The sequence below is a fragment of the Orbilia oligospora genome (assembly GCF_000225545.1).
Source record: "Orbilia oligospora ATCC 24927 unplaced genomic scaffold scaffold00075, whole genome shotgun sequence".
NCBI lineage: Eukaryota > Fungi > Ascomycota > Orbiliomycetes > Orbiliales > Orbiliaceae > Orbilia > Orbilia oligospora.
In genome coordinates, this window is record NW_011645632.1 from 691,731 (window position 1) to 708,980 (window position 17,250).

Genomic DNA, 17,250 nt, shown 5'->3' on the forward strand with positions numbered 1-17,250 from the left:
CTCCATACGGTCACTTATATAGAAGCTATCGAGTGAGGGAGTAGAAATAAAAAATAGAAACATGTCGTAGCGAATAAAAAAACGGTATCCGAAGGTGGGGTCAAGGATGGTACAAAAATATGCTCAGGGAATCCAAGCTAAAGGGGGGAAAGCACCAACCTTGGGGTCTGCCGTGCAAGAGGTCTCAGATTTGTGCTCTGTGCTACACGATTTCGAGTCTGCTGGTTCAGAAGTTTTTCCAGTAGGGTCAGTTTTGTGTTGTTCAGATGTTGGTTTTTCGCTTTGGCTTCCTGTTTGGGCGCACTTGCGAGTCAACCGCTTCCCGTTTGGGATACGGCCACACAAACACGCTCAAAACATCCAACCAGAATTGATCTCTTACCGTTGCTTCTGTTCCGCCAGAGCCATGAAGGTCGTAGTCTGGATTTCTTCTCGCCGGATTTTTTGTTGTCGGTCTTGTCGGTCTTGTCGGTTTTGTCGGGTTTGTGATAGTGGCCGGGGAAATTTATCAGCAGACCATGCTGAGGCCGTATCACCGCTTCCATAATCGCATTCCTAGTTTCCGTTCGAATCCGATGGAAAGTTGATGTTGGTATAACAGACGATCAAAGGGTGCTTATTGAGGATTTGTGCAACAAACTAAACGTTGCAAACTTGCATTTGAGCTGGGCGTCTACCGTAAAATAGCTGTATTTGACCCGTCTCGATTTCGAGTTTTTTTTCTCCCGTTCTTCCTTCTTGTGTGTGGTGCTGCAGTTAATTTTGGAGACCAGAAAGCGCTTCGACAGTCTGTTGGTCCTTAAAATTGGATATTAATTGTTGGGGCGGAACCGTCGGGCAATTTATGAAATAAGCAGAGAATGGAGGAAAAGAAAGCAAGCAAGAGAGTTCAAGTAGCCTGAAGGCTTAGATTTTCGCCTACAGCTCGCTCAGATATCGATACGAGTATTCGATAGCTGATATCAGCGTTCTCGTCGAAGGTTTGGTAAGCTAGAGCTACGGACTGCCTTCTTTGGCCAAACGACGAGGTCCCCGGCCTGTCATAGGACTAGATGATCGTTCGAAATATCCCCGTCCCAGGCCTTGGAGACTAGGCGATGTCGACAATTTGATGGGTGGGCAAAAAGCACGTTATTGTTACCGCTTTCCAAATGGAAAAGAGCGGCTCGGTCGAAGGTAGCAAGGTAGGCGGGAAATGTCCAGAGCTGCAAAGATTAAGACTGTTCTGAAGACTACGTAGTGTCCGTAGTCTGTTGGGTCCGAGGTTCGATTCCTGAGGAGGGGCGAAAAGCAGAGTCATGAGATATATAGACCACCAGAACGTACGGCCACCATGAGCCGATCATGGATAACGGGATTCGATGTAATTCGTGTATCCCGAATTAACATCGACGCAATAGAATGTCGGAACATATCTGGAAGCATCTTTTTTTTCTATGTCGGTATGCCGGTTCAAAAATCCCATGTTGAATGTGCCCGCCTTTGCAGGTTGGGGTGGCTTAAGCTTGTGTGACAACCTTGTCGGAATGCTTGAGCAGGCCATGGTATTATCGACCATATCTGCAGTTGGCTGGAATTGCCAATATAATCCTTAGTGACTAAGGAATGACCTATTAGTAGCTGGGAATTAATCGGTTAGTAACGTTAGCTAACTATTCCATAGCTGTTAGTTGTTATCCAGCTGTTATATAAGTAGTATGTAGTATGAAGGTTGGATGCAATTGATATTAACGGCCAAGTCGTTGACTGGTTGGTAGATATTAATTAATTAATTCTTCTGGCTTGGCTCAACCCGACTCGATGACAGACGAGCGAATCGAAAAGCCAGCCCGGCCGTGGCCTTGCATGAGAATAAACTTATCCGTTTGATTATAATTCAATCCAAGGAAAAGCACGCCAAAGGCCAGCCAAATCGCGAATACCGATCGGGCTCCACTTCCCATAGCGCCATCCTATCGATATCGCCAAAAAGTACCTCGCCGTCGAATGTTCCTTCGTTGAAATTGAGTCCGAAAATTGACCTGGGCCGAGATGAGGTGCATGCATTGACATTCCTTCCCTTCCTGCCGGCCTGACTACCTGCCCGCTGCTGCTTGCTGCTGCCGTCACGCGAGCTCAGGTTGAACCTCCTCACCTCCCGCTCCCAGCAGTCACCTGGCCTGGCCTGGTACCTGCCATCCCCGCAGCCAAAATGCTGTCCTTCCACCAACTTCTTCCCTCACGCCATACATATTTCATCAACATCAACATCTATACCATCATCTATATCAACGTCTACACAATCATCTAGGCCTGTATATAAATCAGGACATCTACATTATACCTGCACTCAGCTGCAGAAACTTCAAGCGAAATGTCGCGCCAGAGACCTTCTTCCTCGCAAAGTGTTCTTTCCGCAGACCGGCTACAAACAAAACCCCAACTCGAGAACGGCCAGCGACTCGATTCGACGCCTATCAACGTATCACAAACAAATCCCGATGCTAAAGTACCGGCACCGAATACCACTGCTCCTGCTCCTGCTCCTGCTCTAGAAGATGAAACTTCGGGTTCTTCAAGACGGGATGCGAAGGGGAAGGGGAAGGCGGAAGACCACCAGGATGGCTGGTTTTCTCGTAACGTAATAGCGAGGTTCGGATCTTTGAGTCTCGAAAATAAGGGTTCGGTCGCCAGGGATCATCTAGCCCTGGGTACGTGTGTTTTCCCCAACACCCTCTCCATACGATATCTCCAGGAAATCGGTATCTACCTACCTAGGTACTTCGCGGGATCGGGTGTTTCGGTTTTTTGGTAGCACTCGAAGGGGAAAAAGAGGGAACCCTTTTATCAAAGGCCGAAAAAAAAAAAAAAAATGCTGACCCGACACACACAGAGCGCACGTTCCTAGCATGGCTTCGGACATCACTTTCCTTCGCCTCGATCGGCATCGCAGTTACGCAGTTGTTTAGGTTAAACTCAGCCATGGAATCTTCAGATCCCGCCGTAGAGAAAGGTATGAACACCAACCCGTGCAACTGGCACACGACATATACACGATCGGAACATACGATCGGTTTTCAACCCACGCAAGTAAGAGAAAGAGGGATATAATTATTTTTCTGTGAGAGCTTACACCGAGATGCCCACATGGCAAAACTCCAAAACCAGGCGCAATGACTTTGAGACGTATGGGGAAGCCCCTCGGAGCAACGTTCCTCGGGATCGCTATCCTTGTGTTACTCATCGGTATTAATCGGTATTACGAAAGTCAGAATTGGTTGCTCAAGGGAAAGTTCCCCGCGAGCAGAGGTTCCATCATATTCTTAACCGTTATCGCTGCTGCTGTAAGAACTGCATTTGATGAAACGACTGTCGGTTGTGATGCTATTGCTAATCAACGAACAACTAGTTGATCATATGTTCCTTATCAATCATTCTCGCCGTCAACCCTTCAGTTGTCAAGGTTTAGAGAGTAAGTGATTGATAGTGCTTCCCCATTCTTTACTAGAGATTGTGAAGTGAAGTGAAGTGAAGTATATCTCATGTGATCTCGAGGTAAAGGTACTGTGTCCTTTTTTTGAATATGCGATTTTGGCGTCCTATTTTTCAAAATTTTTTCAATTCGTATAATATAAATTTCCAGATTGGACGTAATCCTATTGTATCGTCATAGCCATTACTTTACATGTACATTTAGATGTATACCGCCACCTTTGAACGCCAGCGTTTCCCGTAAATCATGACCTAATTATGTACCAACATTGACCCTGACTAACTAGATGCCTAAGTACTCCACCCATTGCAAAACGACATCTATTTGCAAAATATCTTTTTAATAACACCAAACAAAAGCCCGAGCAATCCGCCAGCCGAATCTTGCTGCTGTTCTTGCTGCTGTTGCTGGCCGCCATGGTGCTGCTGGTAATGCGGCTGCTCATGCTGCTGGTACCCGCCATGCTGTTGCTGCTGCCCACCATAGGCCCAACCATGTTGACTCGGGTCGACCTCGCCCACGCCTTCGGCTTGAAGGTCGATATAGATCCTACCGGCATTCTTTCCGATGCTGTATACCAGGTTATTATCCCGGCAAAACTTCTCGACGGCGGGTTTGATCTTCTGGACGTGGTTTTCCGAGTGGATGCCTTTGCCAACAATGACGTGCAGTCCTTTAGCATGCTGGCGCCTGGCCGCTTCTATTCTTGTTGCAAGAATCTCTCTATATTTGGCCGTCGGATAATTAGCACATCTTAAAATCACATGTATGTGTTTTCCAACGAGACCAGTGTTTTTCCAATTGGAGAACTTAAAAGAGAGAGAAAACGTACTCCGCTTCTTCAACAAACAAACCATGAAGATCGATGGTATCCTCCTCTTGATTCGCGTTATTTACTCGAAAGATGTGCTCGGCAGCTTGCTTGTTATAGTTATCGGCAGTCGCTTCATGACTCTTCGCCTGGTTTGATAATTCTTTGGCGAGCGCTCCATCGCCATTTTGGTACGCTTCACGAGATTGTCCGATGAGTTCGTGTCGTCGGTTTTGTTCGTTACGGGCCAGGCCGCGCAAGCGATCGTATTCGGCCTCATCGGCAGCATGCTGGCCACCCCTGCGCTCCCTCGCGAGGGCTGGAAACAAACATCTCGTTAGATTAATCGGATCTCGGAAGCATCAGTGGGGTATTTTTTTCTCTCTCTTACGGTTTGCGCTCAGCGTTCTCGTCTGATACGACATTTTTGGAGGAATAGCGAACGTTCTCTTTGCGGTGAAGGGTGAAGCCACAGAATGAAGGATGGATGTAAAAGGAAAGAAGGGGTCCCTTCTGGCGCTGTCGATTTATTTACTAACTACTACACGCATGAAGGCGCCTCCGACAGCAGGCGCCTTCTCCGCCAGTCATTGCCCTATCACTTTGTTAGGTTAAATCCGTGCCAAGGCAGCCCAGCTTCTGGAGATTCTGGACCCGAGATTTCGAACATTTGGTTGAAACGTAGTTTTTGACTTTTTATATATTTTAGATTTATATGAACAACCACCGCCAAATGCAAACTCCTATAAACTCCCAAAACACCAAGGATATGCACATGAAGCTTTCAATATGCTGGGACCTATTCCAACTCCTTGTTTAGATATTCAACAAACATACTTTTTAGCCTTGTTCTTTCGGCTGTGTGTTGTCGGTTGAATGATATAAACTGCCTTCGTATTCGCTGCAATTGTGCAAGCCCGACGTGGTTGGCAGGTAGCTCGATTGTCTAAACAGTAAATTAGCTTTATTCCCAGGTCCTTTATATGGCCTTTATGGTGCAGTGGACCTACAGTCGATGCTTCCGATATTTTGACGGAGCCTCCCGCACCATTCGTCTTTTGATAGTCCAAGACAGCGGATACAACATCCTGCGTCGTCTTATCCAGAATCTGCAAATAATTTGCCTCCGCCGCAGGTTTCTATCGTAAAATAGTCAGCCATTTTAATTCCTCTAAACATGGAGACGACTGAACGGGAGGTTCAATAGGAAACAACATACCAGCACCGTCGCCAGATGCGGCTTAACCGCCTCATTATTCACCATAGCATTCCAAATTTCCTCGCCAGGTATATCCTCATCCATCCACGGCACAACAAACAAGGGGCTGTCCCACCTCGTCATCCCATTTGGTTCTTCATATCGAAATATCAAGTTATCCAGAACATCCGGTGCGTAAGCCTCCCAAGAATCCCCCTTCCCTTCTCCTCCCGTTTCTTCCCCTCCTTCCCTTTTCTCGGAACCCTTCGCTGCATTCCATTCCTTGCATTTTTCGGCCGGAGTTCCAACGTATATGACGCAAGAGGGGGTCAGAAGAGCTTTGGATTCGCAATGAAGTTGGTATCTGTAGCCTTTGATGTAGTTCATGCCGTCGGCGATTACAATATCGTCAGCAGATAACAACCGCTTGACGGCACCGTAGAAAGTCGCTCGTGCATCCTTTTCCGGCCTTGCTTCTATAGTTCAAACTATGAAGTGAGTAAGTGAATTTCGTTCTTTTTTCTCTTCCCTCCGTTTTCTAAACATAGTCATCGCCACTCAACAAGGAAGACGTCGTGGTCGGTATGCAAGTACCTCTGTAAACTTCCTTTGATACCCCTAGACCCCCATCGCTGACGACATGTAACTTGAGACGAGCAACCCGAGGATCGGTGGGCGATAATTCGGCGATTTTGGAATTGAAAAAATCGCGGATCTGGTTAGCCCGTGTGGTTTTACCAGAGGCTGGGAAGCCGGACATCATGATTAACTAAAAGGGTGCAATGCCCGCACAATGTTAGTCTAACCGGACTGCGAAGATGGTATGTGTATGGTGATCGTCACGCCTCATTCCCGGAATGAGACTTACAGGCATGGCGGCGGCGTGTGGTTGAAGGCGCTCGAGATCGAGCACCTGAGCTGGTACGGAGGGGTGTATGGTGGGGTGAATGTGTATGGGTTTTAGAAGCGTAAAACTGCGACTTGGAGTTAAGTTCTGCTTAAGGCTCTTTTGTAAGCTTAGCTTACCTTCCGGCTCAAGCTTTTCAATATAAACACTTAATCACAAGTAAGATAGAAAACAAGTCACAAAGACATAAATATTACACAAGAGAGCTATCTCTTCAAGAAACCTAGAAAATGATTCATTGCCTGGGTTATCTACTTGACTTAAGTACCTTACTTACTTTCAATGAGTAACTGTCGAATCATAGAGCTCAAAATTACAACAGAAACAACGCAGGACCACGTCACAACTCAGCTCTTCGATTCACGGCCCTTCGATTCACGGCTCTACAGAATGTATTCATGAGGCAGTCACATTGTGATACCCAGCAAACATACTACAAATAGAGAATTTCACGCCACAGAGCGCTAGCATAATTATGTATCAATGCCGTATGCCTTCAGATATGCCGCGGCGTCATTCATCCAGAATCAGTGGATATCCTCATGGCTGGGAAGGTGGGGCTGCAAGGTACCAAGCATTCCGTCGTCAGGAACCGCCAGTTTCACCATTTTTAATGTATATGCCTAACCCAAACTTTGTTTGGAAAACAGTACGGGATTCAATTCGGTCTTCCAGGGCCCAGCCTGATAAAAAATATATATTATTTTGTTAAATTTTTGGCTAAAAAAAGAACTAAGATCTAGACACATCGCAACGAGAATGTTGTAAAATCTTGGATACGTCCCGTATCATGTGCTCCGATATCAATACCCATTACGAAAATATTTTGATTCGATATAGCATCGCTGTTTTAGTTAATCTTTCAATATTTCTTTTTTTGACAGGTAGTAGATATCATATATAAACCCCCTCTTCATAGCATTTTTATAGATTTCGAAGAAGTATTCGATTCCGAGGTTGTGCCCTTTCTCTATTTCATTTCTTGTTATACCGGCCTGCGGCCCTCTTTGCTTTACTTTATTTTATATTTATATACAAGATGTCACCTCTCGGATTGACTCTGAGCAAAAGGCTTCTGCGAAGTCTGACATTACTTACTTTCATCCCACAATTCGCCTTAGGATTTGACATCCAAGGTACCACTAACGTAGCTCTCTACTGGGGTCAAAACTCCGCTCGTAAGTTTCCTATTCCACTTGTTACACAGAAAACCAAAAGATAACCCCGAAAACTAACCCCCAAAAACAGAAATATCTCCCCAACCCCCCCTAAAATCATTCTGCGCCCGTCCAGATGTCGACATTCTAGTCCTATCTTTTATCGCTATCCTCTACTCAAACGAGAAGATTCCAATCTTAAACCTAGCTACTCAACAATGCACCCAGGCTCCCGGTTCCTCGGGAGGACAAATAGTATGTCCTGAATTAGCCCAAGAGATCGAATATTGTCGAGGACAAGGGAAGAAGGTACTCGTATCTTTGGGTGGTGCGACAGCCGGATACGAAATTCAAAGTTCCGATGAAGCTGTTGCTGCGGCGAAACAGATTTGGAATACATACCTCGGAGGGGGGAAGGATGGAAGGGTTGTTAGACCGTTTGGAGATGTTGAGGTCGATGGTGTCGATTTGGGTTTGTACCTTACTTTATATCCTAGTACAAGATGAAAGAGCGATGTAGCTGACACCGAATTCTTCTTTAGATCTTGAATCGCCGCCCGGACAAGAAGGAATACACTGGCCGGTATTCATTGATACGATCAGGTCACTCTATCAAAGTGAAGTCGGACGGAACGGGAAAAAAGATTATTTAATTACTGCATCCCCGCAGTGCGTTTATCCAGATGTTATACTCTCACCGGCACTTAGAGACAAGAGATCCTGGTTTGATATGGTAGGCTTTCCACAATATACATCCATGCTAGTTATGCATATAAAAATCTTTTATTGGAATAAACCCGCTAACGATTGATTTATCGTTGACTACAGCTCTTCATTCAATTTTACAGTAAGCTCCACTAACTATTTATATTTGAACTCCAAAATAAGAGAACCTGTGTACAATTTTCTAACCAAAAAACCTACCAACTAGACAACTTCTGCGCCCCCACAAACCCTTCTTCGTTCAACTTCAACGAATGGGCTGAATGGGCCCGTTCCTCATCCCAAAACCCCTCTATAAAACTCTTCCTCGGCGCTCCAGCCTCCCCATCCGCCGCCCCTGCCGGCGGATTCGCACCATTAGAAACCCTATTAAAAGTAGCATCAGACTCAATGGAAGACTGTGAAAACGCCCGTGTATTCTGGGGCGGCGGTGCGGCAGCGGCATCTAAAAACTCCACTAACCCTTACAACCCTTTCGGCGGAATTGCATTCTGGGACGCATCATGGACTACACCGGAATTCACTGCGGCTACAAAATCCGGCCTAACGAGTAGCTGGGAGAAAGCGAAGGCGAGAGGTCAATTTTTTAAAAGAGAGGAGCCAGCTGGTAGTGATGGAGAGGCTGAAAGTGCAGCTGATAGGAAAGGGGAAGGTAGAAGTACTTTGGCGAGGGGTAGAACCCCACGGAGACGTCATGCTATTCGTCGACGACACAGACATAGACAGTGATTGGACGGGGGTCGTCGGATTTAATATGCTTTTTCTCCATTCTTCATTCTTTTCGTTCCTCCATTCTTTCTGTCTTAAGCTGCCAGCCAGCTAGCTGACGGCGGTACAGTTATGACTAGAATGGGGGGTTAATCGATTTTGTACCACCAGGCAAGGCATACTGGATTTCTTTTGGATCGCTATGGCTTTGGATTACTTGCACTTGGGAGTCTTTTTTATTTTTATTTTTATTATTTATTTCCTTGCCGCTGCAGTTTTTTTATACACACCCGGCGTTAGGCTTTGTATTTTCAAATAATTGATACCCTTAATACTCTCGATAACTTGCATAGAAGTACTCCAAAAGTACCATCTACAATAAACCTCTATCGATATCTTCAGCCTCTCTCCAAAGTACCTAATTACTCATGTACTTCGATCTAGCCGCAAACAAAAAAAGAAAAGAAAGGGAAAAAAGTCTCAAGTCCAGACTGACTTGCATCCAACCAACCACAATGTTGCATTTTTTTTTCTCTCTTTCTAATAAGCCAAAAATAAATAAAAATTAAATACAAAAAAACATTTAAAAAAAAGTTCTCCAAATTTTTTTGCGTTGTCCTAAAAAAAATTACAGACTAAGCTCGATCCAATTTTTCTGGAATTTGGTCTAGGCATTGCAGAAAGTCGACTGTTCTTCCGTAGATGCATAAAACCATCATTCTTCGGAGGTGGAGGGACAATTTCACCTTGAAAATCATATAAATATAATAAAAATAAAAAAGGACAAAAGATGACAGAGGAAGACCTCAACCACAACTCCGACTCTAGCGACGTCGAAGATGTCGGCGGCGGTCTCTTCAACGAACCTGATGGTACGTGTGCAACCACACCATGATTATCTCCAAAAGAAAGGAAATTAAATGCATCAAATACGATCGGAGTGCTAACTTGTAGAAAAAATAAAATAAAAAAAGATTGGAAGCCAAAAACCCCACCCCCAACCTTCGCATCTCACACTCTTTCCCTCTCCCCAAACTCTTCCATAACCGTCCGTCTGATCGGAAAATCCCCCCTCTGGGGCCACCTCCTCTGGAACGCCTCCCGCGTAACCTGCGACTACATCGAATCAACCGCCAAATCCTTCGTCGAAGGGAAATCTGTCATAGAATTCGGGGCAGGGGCAGGATTACCTTCTCTCGTATGTGCAGGATTAGGTGGCAAGACCATAGTCATAACAGACTACCCGGACCCGGATTTAATCCAAAACATCGAATATAACAAACTCCATTCCCTTGCTTCTGTTGATGATGATGAAGCAAGTCTTCAAAATGAAGATGGGACGAGGAAGGTGGTTCTCCCCAAATCGAGTACAATCCATTGCACGGGTTACATTTGGGGTGCTCCCCCAGATCACCTCCTGGAAATCTCGCCGGGTGGATACGACCTCTGCATCCTATCGGATCTCCTCTTCAACCATTCTCAACATGAAGCCTTGCTTAACAGTCTAAAATTCACTCTCGCAAAACCAGATGGTGTCGCATTGGTCTTCTTCACTCCTCACAGGCCGTGGCTGTACGAGAAGGACCTCAATTTCTTCAAAATTGTCCGGGAATCCGGGGACCTAGAGGTTGAGCAGGTGGTAGACAAGCTATTGGACAAGGTAATGCTTGAGGAACCTAGAGGGGACCAGAGTCTGCTCTTGAAAGTCTTCGGGTACAAAATTACTTGGAAAAAATAGACAGCATTACTTAGAAAAAGATCTATATAGACCATATACAATTATCATAAAAGTATCTAGGAATCAAGACTAGACTTGTATCCATATCTCCTTAGACCACCTCAAACGAGAGTTATCCCATTATTTCTTATCATTGACCCTATTCAAGGATCTATCGTACATTTTTTCAACATATCCACATTAAAAAAGAATGAGAAGGCAGCATTCAATCATCGAAACATGCCCACTAATGCAATGGCTTAAGCGCCCAATCAATTAAAAAGAGGAACGCTGATAAAAAAAACCCACTCAACTACCAATGATGCCTTTTTTTTTCCCTTTCCAAAAAAATCAATGCGATTACTATGTCTATGTGTGCGTGTGTGCTGTTCCGTTATCTTCCGTGTGCTGTTTTGGTATGCTGGGAATCGCTAAAATGCAAAAGGAAAAGAAGAAGAAGAAAAAAACAATAAAACATGCAAAGAACGTGAGAGGGAAGGCAGGTGTCGTAGACTTGCTGATCCCATCACCAAAACTCGAAGAATGGCTATGCTTGTAGGGTTGTAGTAATTATATAAAACCGCCGTATTCGTGTCCATATTTAAGTCGTCGATAGCGGAGAGTATCCAAGTTTAGAAAGCAGCACCGCCAACGTAACCCAGAACGGCCATCAATGCAACCACAGGTGCCACTGGTCCAGGGGTGTAGAATGTCCCTGCGTTGGTATGAAGCGAAGCAGTACCAGTCCCCGTTTCGGTCTCTTGCGGGTTCTGCGCCCGTGTCGGTCCTAAAGTCGGAACCACAACCAAAAATTCTGTAACCGTGCCGACTGCACCATTCGGAAGCGTGAATGTGCTTGTTGACCATGCTGTTGTAAAAGCGGATTTCACAGTTGTGTCCAATGTTGTTCTTATTGTTGTTGTCGAGCTTTCCACTTCGGTTGTTGTTGTTACTTCAGTCGATGTTTCTGACGGTCCATCAGAGGTCGTAGTGGATGTTTCTTCTGCTGTCGAGGATACATCCTCTGTTGTAGTTTGAGCTTCAGAAGTGGTGGTCACGTCAGTAGAGGAAGGGAGATCGGTGCTGCTGCTAGGAGTAGTAGTTATACCATCAGTCGTAGTTATTTCCGTCTCTGACGAAGTGGTTTCGGCTTCGGTAGAAGTAGTGGAAATGCCTATGATATCGTGAAGAGAATTGTTAGCAATTTGACTCTCGGTCGAAATAGTTCTTGAATTAAATTTTGAGTTAAATGAAGTTGTAAAAAATCAATAGAAAATAAAATAAAGTAGTAAATAAAGTAATAAATAGTAGAAACGGGCGTCATATGCAAAAGCAAGATGATATCCGTACTTGATGATGAAGAAGTAAAAGTAGAAGACTCAACTTCCGTGCTGGATTCAGAGGTCACCTCGTCTTCAGTGGAAGTAGGAGTCGGAGTAGAAGTAGAAGTAGAAGTAGAAGAAGGAGGAGCGGTAGTTGGTATAGGTGTGGAAGTAGTAGTACCATCATCGGTGGAGGTTGGCTCCAGAGTAGTTATGCTACTCGAGATATCTGACGTAGTGGTTTCTGCCGACGTCGTCGTTGACGTATTTGATATTGTTCCAATGTCCGTGGGGGTGGGAATCGGTGTGCCGGGATCAGGTTCCTGGCGTTTGAAGAGCCGGAATGGATTCCGAACGACTATCGACAGTTGAAAAAAAAAAGTTAGAATTCATATGATCATTTGAGCTGAATATTTCTTTACAGGTATCGAACTTACTTTCTTTATAATAATTCTGCTGGGCTCTTTTCTGAGCCTTTTGACGTGCTAGAGCATTGAAGTTGACACCATCTGCCATGGCGTAGATGCTGGCCTGTGCTACAGGAACAAGAGCCAGAGCGACAGCCAACACGAAGAAGGCATTGAGAATCGACCGAGAAGACAGCATCTTTTCGATGGCTTGCTACGGCTGATGTGACGATAACGAAAAGGAAGAAGAAGAAGAAGAAATATAAAAATAAAAATAAAAACAAACTCACTAAGAAAGTGGGTGTGAATTAGAGTAAAGGAATAACTAGAGGGAAGAGTGAAGTGGGAAGGGGAGGGAGAAGAGGATGGTTTTGATTGTAGGGAAGGAAAATAAGAAGTGGAATGGAGAAAAAAAGAAGAAGAACAAGAAACCAAGCAAATCAAAGCAGAGTTATCATCGCGGGATCTTCTGGAAGCGTGGAGATAATAAATAAATATAAAAATAACGAATTGTGACTTGCAATGTACTTATGTACTATCAGTCAGTCAGTCAGTCTTAGCCTTGGACTTAACTAGTAAGTGAATCGAAAGAGGGCAAAGCGAGATGAGCTCCAACAATCATGCAACAGGATTATATTATGTAGAGTAAGTAGAGTAAGTACACAGTAAATACATAGTGTTTAAGTCTGTCAATAGTGACCTTCGCTTGATATTCTATTCTATTCCAATGGATGGCCGTGCATGGGTCGTGATGGCGTCCTCGATCGGAAAGAAATGCTCACCTTGAAAAGAAACCCAAAAAGCATTTGCAGCCAAGCTATGCACTTGTCCTTTCAGCCCGGCTTCTGCAGATTTGTCCGGATCTCATGGGCCCCCCTGGTCCTGGTCCTGGTACATACTAAGTACTAAGTCCTTGACTTTTGTCCCGAGTACAGAGAGAATACCGCATCCGAAAGGACTTTCAACCTCCCCACGCCCAACCTCCAACATGGTCCGAGCAGCAAGCTAGCAAGGCCTCACCAAGGTAACATACACCCAGACATAAAACACCAGCCCCAAAAATAAGTGGCCTGGCATCCATCCATCCCGCTCGTTGAGGCAGGCAGGATATGTATAATAGTGCTAACTACTAGTAACGTAACTAGGTCATTACTTAGCATGGCACATTATATTGCATTATAGCCCTTCGGAATCCCAAGCGATGATGCGGACGATTGCAATCAAACTTAAACAAGTTTCTTGTCTGTCACCTCCCATCCATATCACCCGCTGGCGATTAATATAATATACATACATTGTATGGACGTGTGTACATACAGTACATAAATCTACATGGATGTATGCAAGAGGCTGGAGAGAGATCCATTCGATTCCCGCATCGGGCTAGCCGCCTTCCTCAGGTTCCGCTGTTGCTGTGCTCTCTCTGGCCAAAAACGCCTCACATCACTTGCGTGGCAAGCAACCCTTCCTTCTTCACCTTTTCCTTTCAGTCTTAGCCCTTCAGATTTTCATTTTTTCATTTTTTATTTTTTCTACCCCTCGAAACTTACTATCCCGATTGCTTTGCTTGGGGGACGAACGCCATGTAACACTCTCTAATTCGACAGTAATACCGCATATCTCGGTCACCAAGGCTTGCAGGGCGGTTCGTCTGCTAACGAAACAAAAGTCACCAATGAGAATTAAACTTCCCACCACACTTCTTTTTTATTTCTAAATTCAAGAAAGAGAAGAAAGAAAGAAAAAACCAGAATCATAAGAAGATATACCTAAAGCACTCTAATACACACTTCCGCCCCTGTTAGCACCGAAGTTTAAGGTCAAGTAAGGTGATGTTGATCTTTGATGTTGGTATGTATAGAATATTAGTATCAGTATGCAAGTCAGTACCTCAAGTCAGTAGCATTAAGTATGTATAAAGTACATACTTCCTACGTATTCTCAAGAATCTCGAACACGGGCTAACGGCATCTCTCAAACTTTGACAGTTGACATCCCCCATCCATCCATCTTTAACTACGCAATTAAAGCTCCTAAAAAAAGAATTGTAACCTTTCTTTTTGGCTCTCCTACCCGAATTCGCTCGTCAGCAAGGGGAGATATGACGGAGAGCGAATGAGAACCGAAAACAACTTCTGACTTAAGCCGCCGCTACATTGTTTCTTTTTAAAAATACACCATCGTATCGTAGTAACGATACAATATACATATTTTTTGATCACTCGAGGCTGTTTGCTGGAATTTGTTTAAGAACATAGCCCCCCTCAAGGCGAAGAAACCACTTATCGTCGATGTGAGGTTAACATGATAACTTCCTGCATAACCCTTCGGAATTTAGGGTAGCATCCAAGCTTAACGTGGCAGCCTCGTTATAGAGGCAAGGAAGTACTACTCGTAGTTGAAATAGTTATTTTGATGATCAAAATTAAATACCGAGGCAATCATGCGATTATTGATCTCGGTCTATATGGGTCGGCTTTGGGGGGGCTCTCGTGACTTACCTCTATCGGTTTACCGCCTACCGGCATTTTTTCTTTCCGCTAGCCTGCCCGTTTTATTTCTATGAATAATGACTTAAGTACCTGCTGCTTGAAATCCGGGTTTAGTATAACAAGTCGACTAGTATAGCAATATCCCCTCCTTTTATGACGTAGCAGGTATGAGAAGTCGATCAGGATATAAATTAAACTGGCGGTCCGGCTGCTTAGTCATATATCATCTCAACATCTACCGCACCGAATACATGTACAATCATATCGTCACAAAATAAAACCATCTCGCTATGATTCTTCAAATATTTATTTCATGTGTCTAATTATATTTTAATAGGGTTATTGAATTTTATAGTGAACGTCAATGCAATTGTTCCAGAGTATACCCGTTCAGAACCCCAAGATCAATAGCCTAGTATACTCGAACACTCGAATCGAACGCACGTATGTCACGAGTTATTTCTGATAACATCCAGAGAATATATCATCTTCATACGAAAAATAGATATATATATATATGGAACATCGTAAAGGTATAAAAAGGTATTGAATTAATTCGATATTCCAACAATCCCATCTCAGAACCGTCAGGTCCGTCCGAATCACAACCCCCAAACCTATCCTAACTAAATATTATTTCATAACATACATTATTATCATTGCGTACCACCATTGCTAATTAACTGGTGGAATTATATAGTACCCATCCTAGAAGATTCTAAGGTGCCGGTGGTGTGATTACTTCTACGGCAAGATTGAGCTGATAAGGTAAGGGACCCCCATCAGGGAACCCTTCACCCTGATTGCCGAAAAGCATTCCTCCCACGATATCCTCTTCAAAGAAGAAAAACCGAGCGGGCTCCCCATATACTACATCTTCGACCCACTCAGGGTCACCTCCCTGGGGGGTACCCAATGCCATAGGCCTTACGCCCTGAGCATATGGTTTTGTGGGAGCTACCAGAGGCCCAAAGAATGAGTCTTCCTCTTCCTCGTTCGGAGCACCAATACTGAATTGATGGGTTTGGGCATTGGCATCCAAGTAGATACGTCTGACTGTATATTCGAAATACGTCTTCTGTCTAACATAAAAGGTAGTAGCCTCGCCCACAACCTTGGTAAGACCGAAGATGGGAAAGGCCCCATCCGTATTCAATTTTAGGTAGGCCCCTTCCCACTCCTCACTCGGCGTAAACACAGGCTCTTCTTCTACCATTTCGGAGCGGCCGACGTCTGTAGCTTTGATGTACACCTTAGTAGGAGTAGGGGTGAAGTGTGTTTCTACGGTAGTAATGGTCGTAGCGAACGACGAAACAGCACTAACGGTCTGAATGGTCGTCGGCATTGTCACCGGGGCCCTCGAAAAGCTTTTGAAGTAGCATGAACATGCGCTAGAAAAGCGGATTTCAGCTGGAACTCCGTTTTTGCTCTGGCAGTTGGCTGCCCAGGTAGGAATTGGAACGTCACGTTTGAGCACATTGGGTAGAGTTGTCGATGCTGTGATAGTGATTGTGTCCGTGTGTGAGGTGGTTACATAGACAAGCCTGAAAACGAGGGTTTTTTTTTTAGTAAAATGGCTTAGTGAAGCTTTAAAAAAGGTATTGGACATACGATGTGATCGTTTGAGATGCAACATAAGATTCGCATGCTGCGAAACGCATGGAAGTAACGGCCGGGTCATTCTTAATAACAGCTATAGTATAGAATTAGTAAATGAGCCTATAACATTAACTCAATAGTTGAATATAATACCACATACCATTCAAGCAGTTATCCTTGTTACAAGCATCATCGGCCCTTGGGAAGACAACGGCTGCACTAGCCGATGCGGCAAAAGCGAGAACCTGAAGAAACTTCATTGCGGCTCTGGAATAGATCCTTTCGAATAAACAAAAAGAGATAATGTATCTATTAAAAAGATCTTTCTATGTAGTCTGATAGACTTGCCCTCCAATGATGTCTTGGATGTAAGGGATGCTGTATCACCTCAACATCGGGGCATCGTAGGGTTTATATAGACTTCCCAAGATACCCTAACCTGATGCTACCAAGGTAATAAAAGCAGACATGCCTCTAAAACCACCTGGGCGGCTTACCTTGCTATCATGATCATGTCACAACAGTGGCTACTCGCAGTAGCATGAGAAGGCGTCAAACTCGCCTGGTCTTCACGGCGACTGGGGCCTAAGAAAAATCGAGGATAATCATGCAAGTTGAGTGGGAAGAAATTCAAATAAACTCGATTAAGGACGCAAAGGCGCCGCCACAAACGAAGTTTGGCTTACAAAGAGTGTCTACTTTCATGGGCGCCATGCGTTCAAAAGAGGATATACTCC

The 17,250-nt window shown here is 44.5% G+C and overlaps 7 protein-coding genes across 7 annotated transcripts; 3 read left to right on the forward strand and 4 right to left on the reverse strand.

Annotated features, from left to right (window-relative positions):
* Window positions 1-2,353: 2,353 nt before the first annotated feature.
* Window positions 2,354-3,448, forward strand: AOL_s00075g187 (uncharacterized protein; the record flags this gene model as incomplete). The annotated part of the gene is made up of 4 exons (XM_011122498.1): window positions 2,354-2,690; window positions 2,873-2,992; window positions 3,148-3,323; window positions 3,389-3,448. The coding sequence occupies 4 exons, from the start codon at window positions 2,354-2,356 to the stop codon at window positions 3,446-3,448; spliced, it is 693 nt and encodes a 230-aa protein (XP_011120800.1).
* A 344-nt stretch (window positions 3,449-3,792) lies between these two features.
* Window positions 3,793-4,708, reverse strand: AOL_s00075g188 (uncharacterized protein; the record flags this gene model as incomplete). The annotated part of the gene is made up of 3 exons (XM_011122499.1): window positions 3,793-4,195; window positions 4,305-4,602; window positions 4,675-4,708. The coding sequence occupies 3 exons, from the start codon at window positions 4,706-4,708 to the stop codon at window positions 3,793-3,795; spliced, it is 735 nt and encodes a 244-aa protein (XP_011120801.1).
* Window positions 4,709-5,082: 374 nt separating this feature from the next.
* On the reverse strand, window positions 5,083-6,355 carry AOL_s00075g189 (uncharacterized protein; the record flags this gene model as incomplete). The annotated part of the gene is made up of 5 exons (XM_011122500.1): window positions 5,083-5,229; window positions 5,294-5,422; window positions 5,503-5,957; window positions 6,076-6,250; window positions 6,350-6,355. The coding sequence occupies 5 exons, from the start codon at window positions 6,353-6,355 to the stop codon at window positions 5,083-5,085; spliced, it is 912 nt and encodes a 303-aa protein (XP_011120802.1).
* A 1,072-nt stretch (window positions 6,356-7,427) lies between these two features.
* Window positions 7,428-8,997, forward strand: AOL_s00075g190 (uncharacterized protein; the record flags this gene model as incomplete). The annotated part of the gene is made up of 5 exons (XM_011122501.1): window positions 7,428-7,566; window positions 7,637-8,017; window positions 8,088-8,278; window positions 8,374-8,392; window positions 8,477-8,997. The coding sequence occupies 5 exons, from the start codon at window positions 7,428-7,430 to the stop codon at window positions 8,995-8,997; spliced, it is 1,251 nt and encodes a 416-aa protein (XP_011120803.1).
* Window positions 8,998-9,766: 769 nt separating this feature from the next.
* AOL_s00075g191 (uncharacterized protein) lies at window positions 9,767-10,714 on the forward strand (the record flags this gene model as incomplete). The annotated part of the gene is made up of 2 exons (XM_011122502.1): window positions 9,767-9,848; window positions 9,951-10,714. 2 exons carry the CDS (start codon window positions 9,767-9,769, stop codon window positions 10,712-10,714), a joined length of 846 nt encoding a protein of 281 aa, XP_011120804.1.
* A 611-nt stretch (window positions 10,715-11,325) lies between these two features.
* AOL_s00075g192 (uncharacterized protein) lies at window positions 11,326-12,621 on the reverse strand (the record flags this gene model as incomplete). The annotated part of the gene is made up of 3 exons (XM_011122503.1): window positions 11,326-11,867; window positions 12,044-12,373; window positions 12,453-12,621. The coding sequence occupies 3 exons, from the start codon at window positions 12,619-12,621 to the stop codon at window positions 11,326-11,328; spliced, it is 1,041 nt and encodes a 346-aa protein (XP_011120805.1).
* A 3,011-nt stretch (window positions 12,622-15,632) lies between these two features.
* AOL_s00075g193 (uncharacterized protein) lies at window positions 15,633-16,773 on the reverse strand (the record flags this gene model as incomplete). Its single annotated transcript, XM_011122504.1, has 3 exons — window positions 15,633-16,458; window positions 16,526-16,607; window positions 16,674-16,773. The coding sequence occupies 3 exons, from the start codon at window positions 16,771-16,773 to the stop codon at window positions 15,633-15,635; spliced, it is 1,008 nt and encodes a 335-aa protein (XP_011120806.1).
* Window positions 16,774-17,250: the final 477 nt, after the last annotated feature.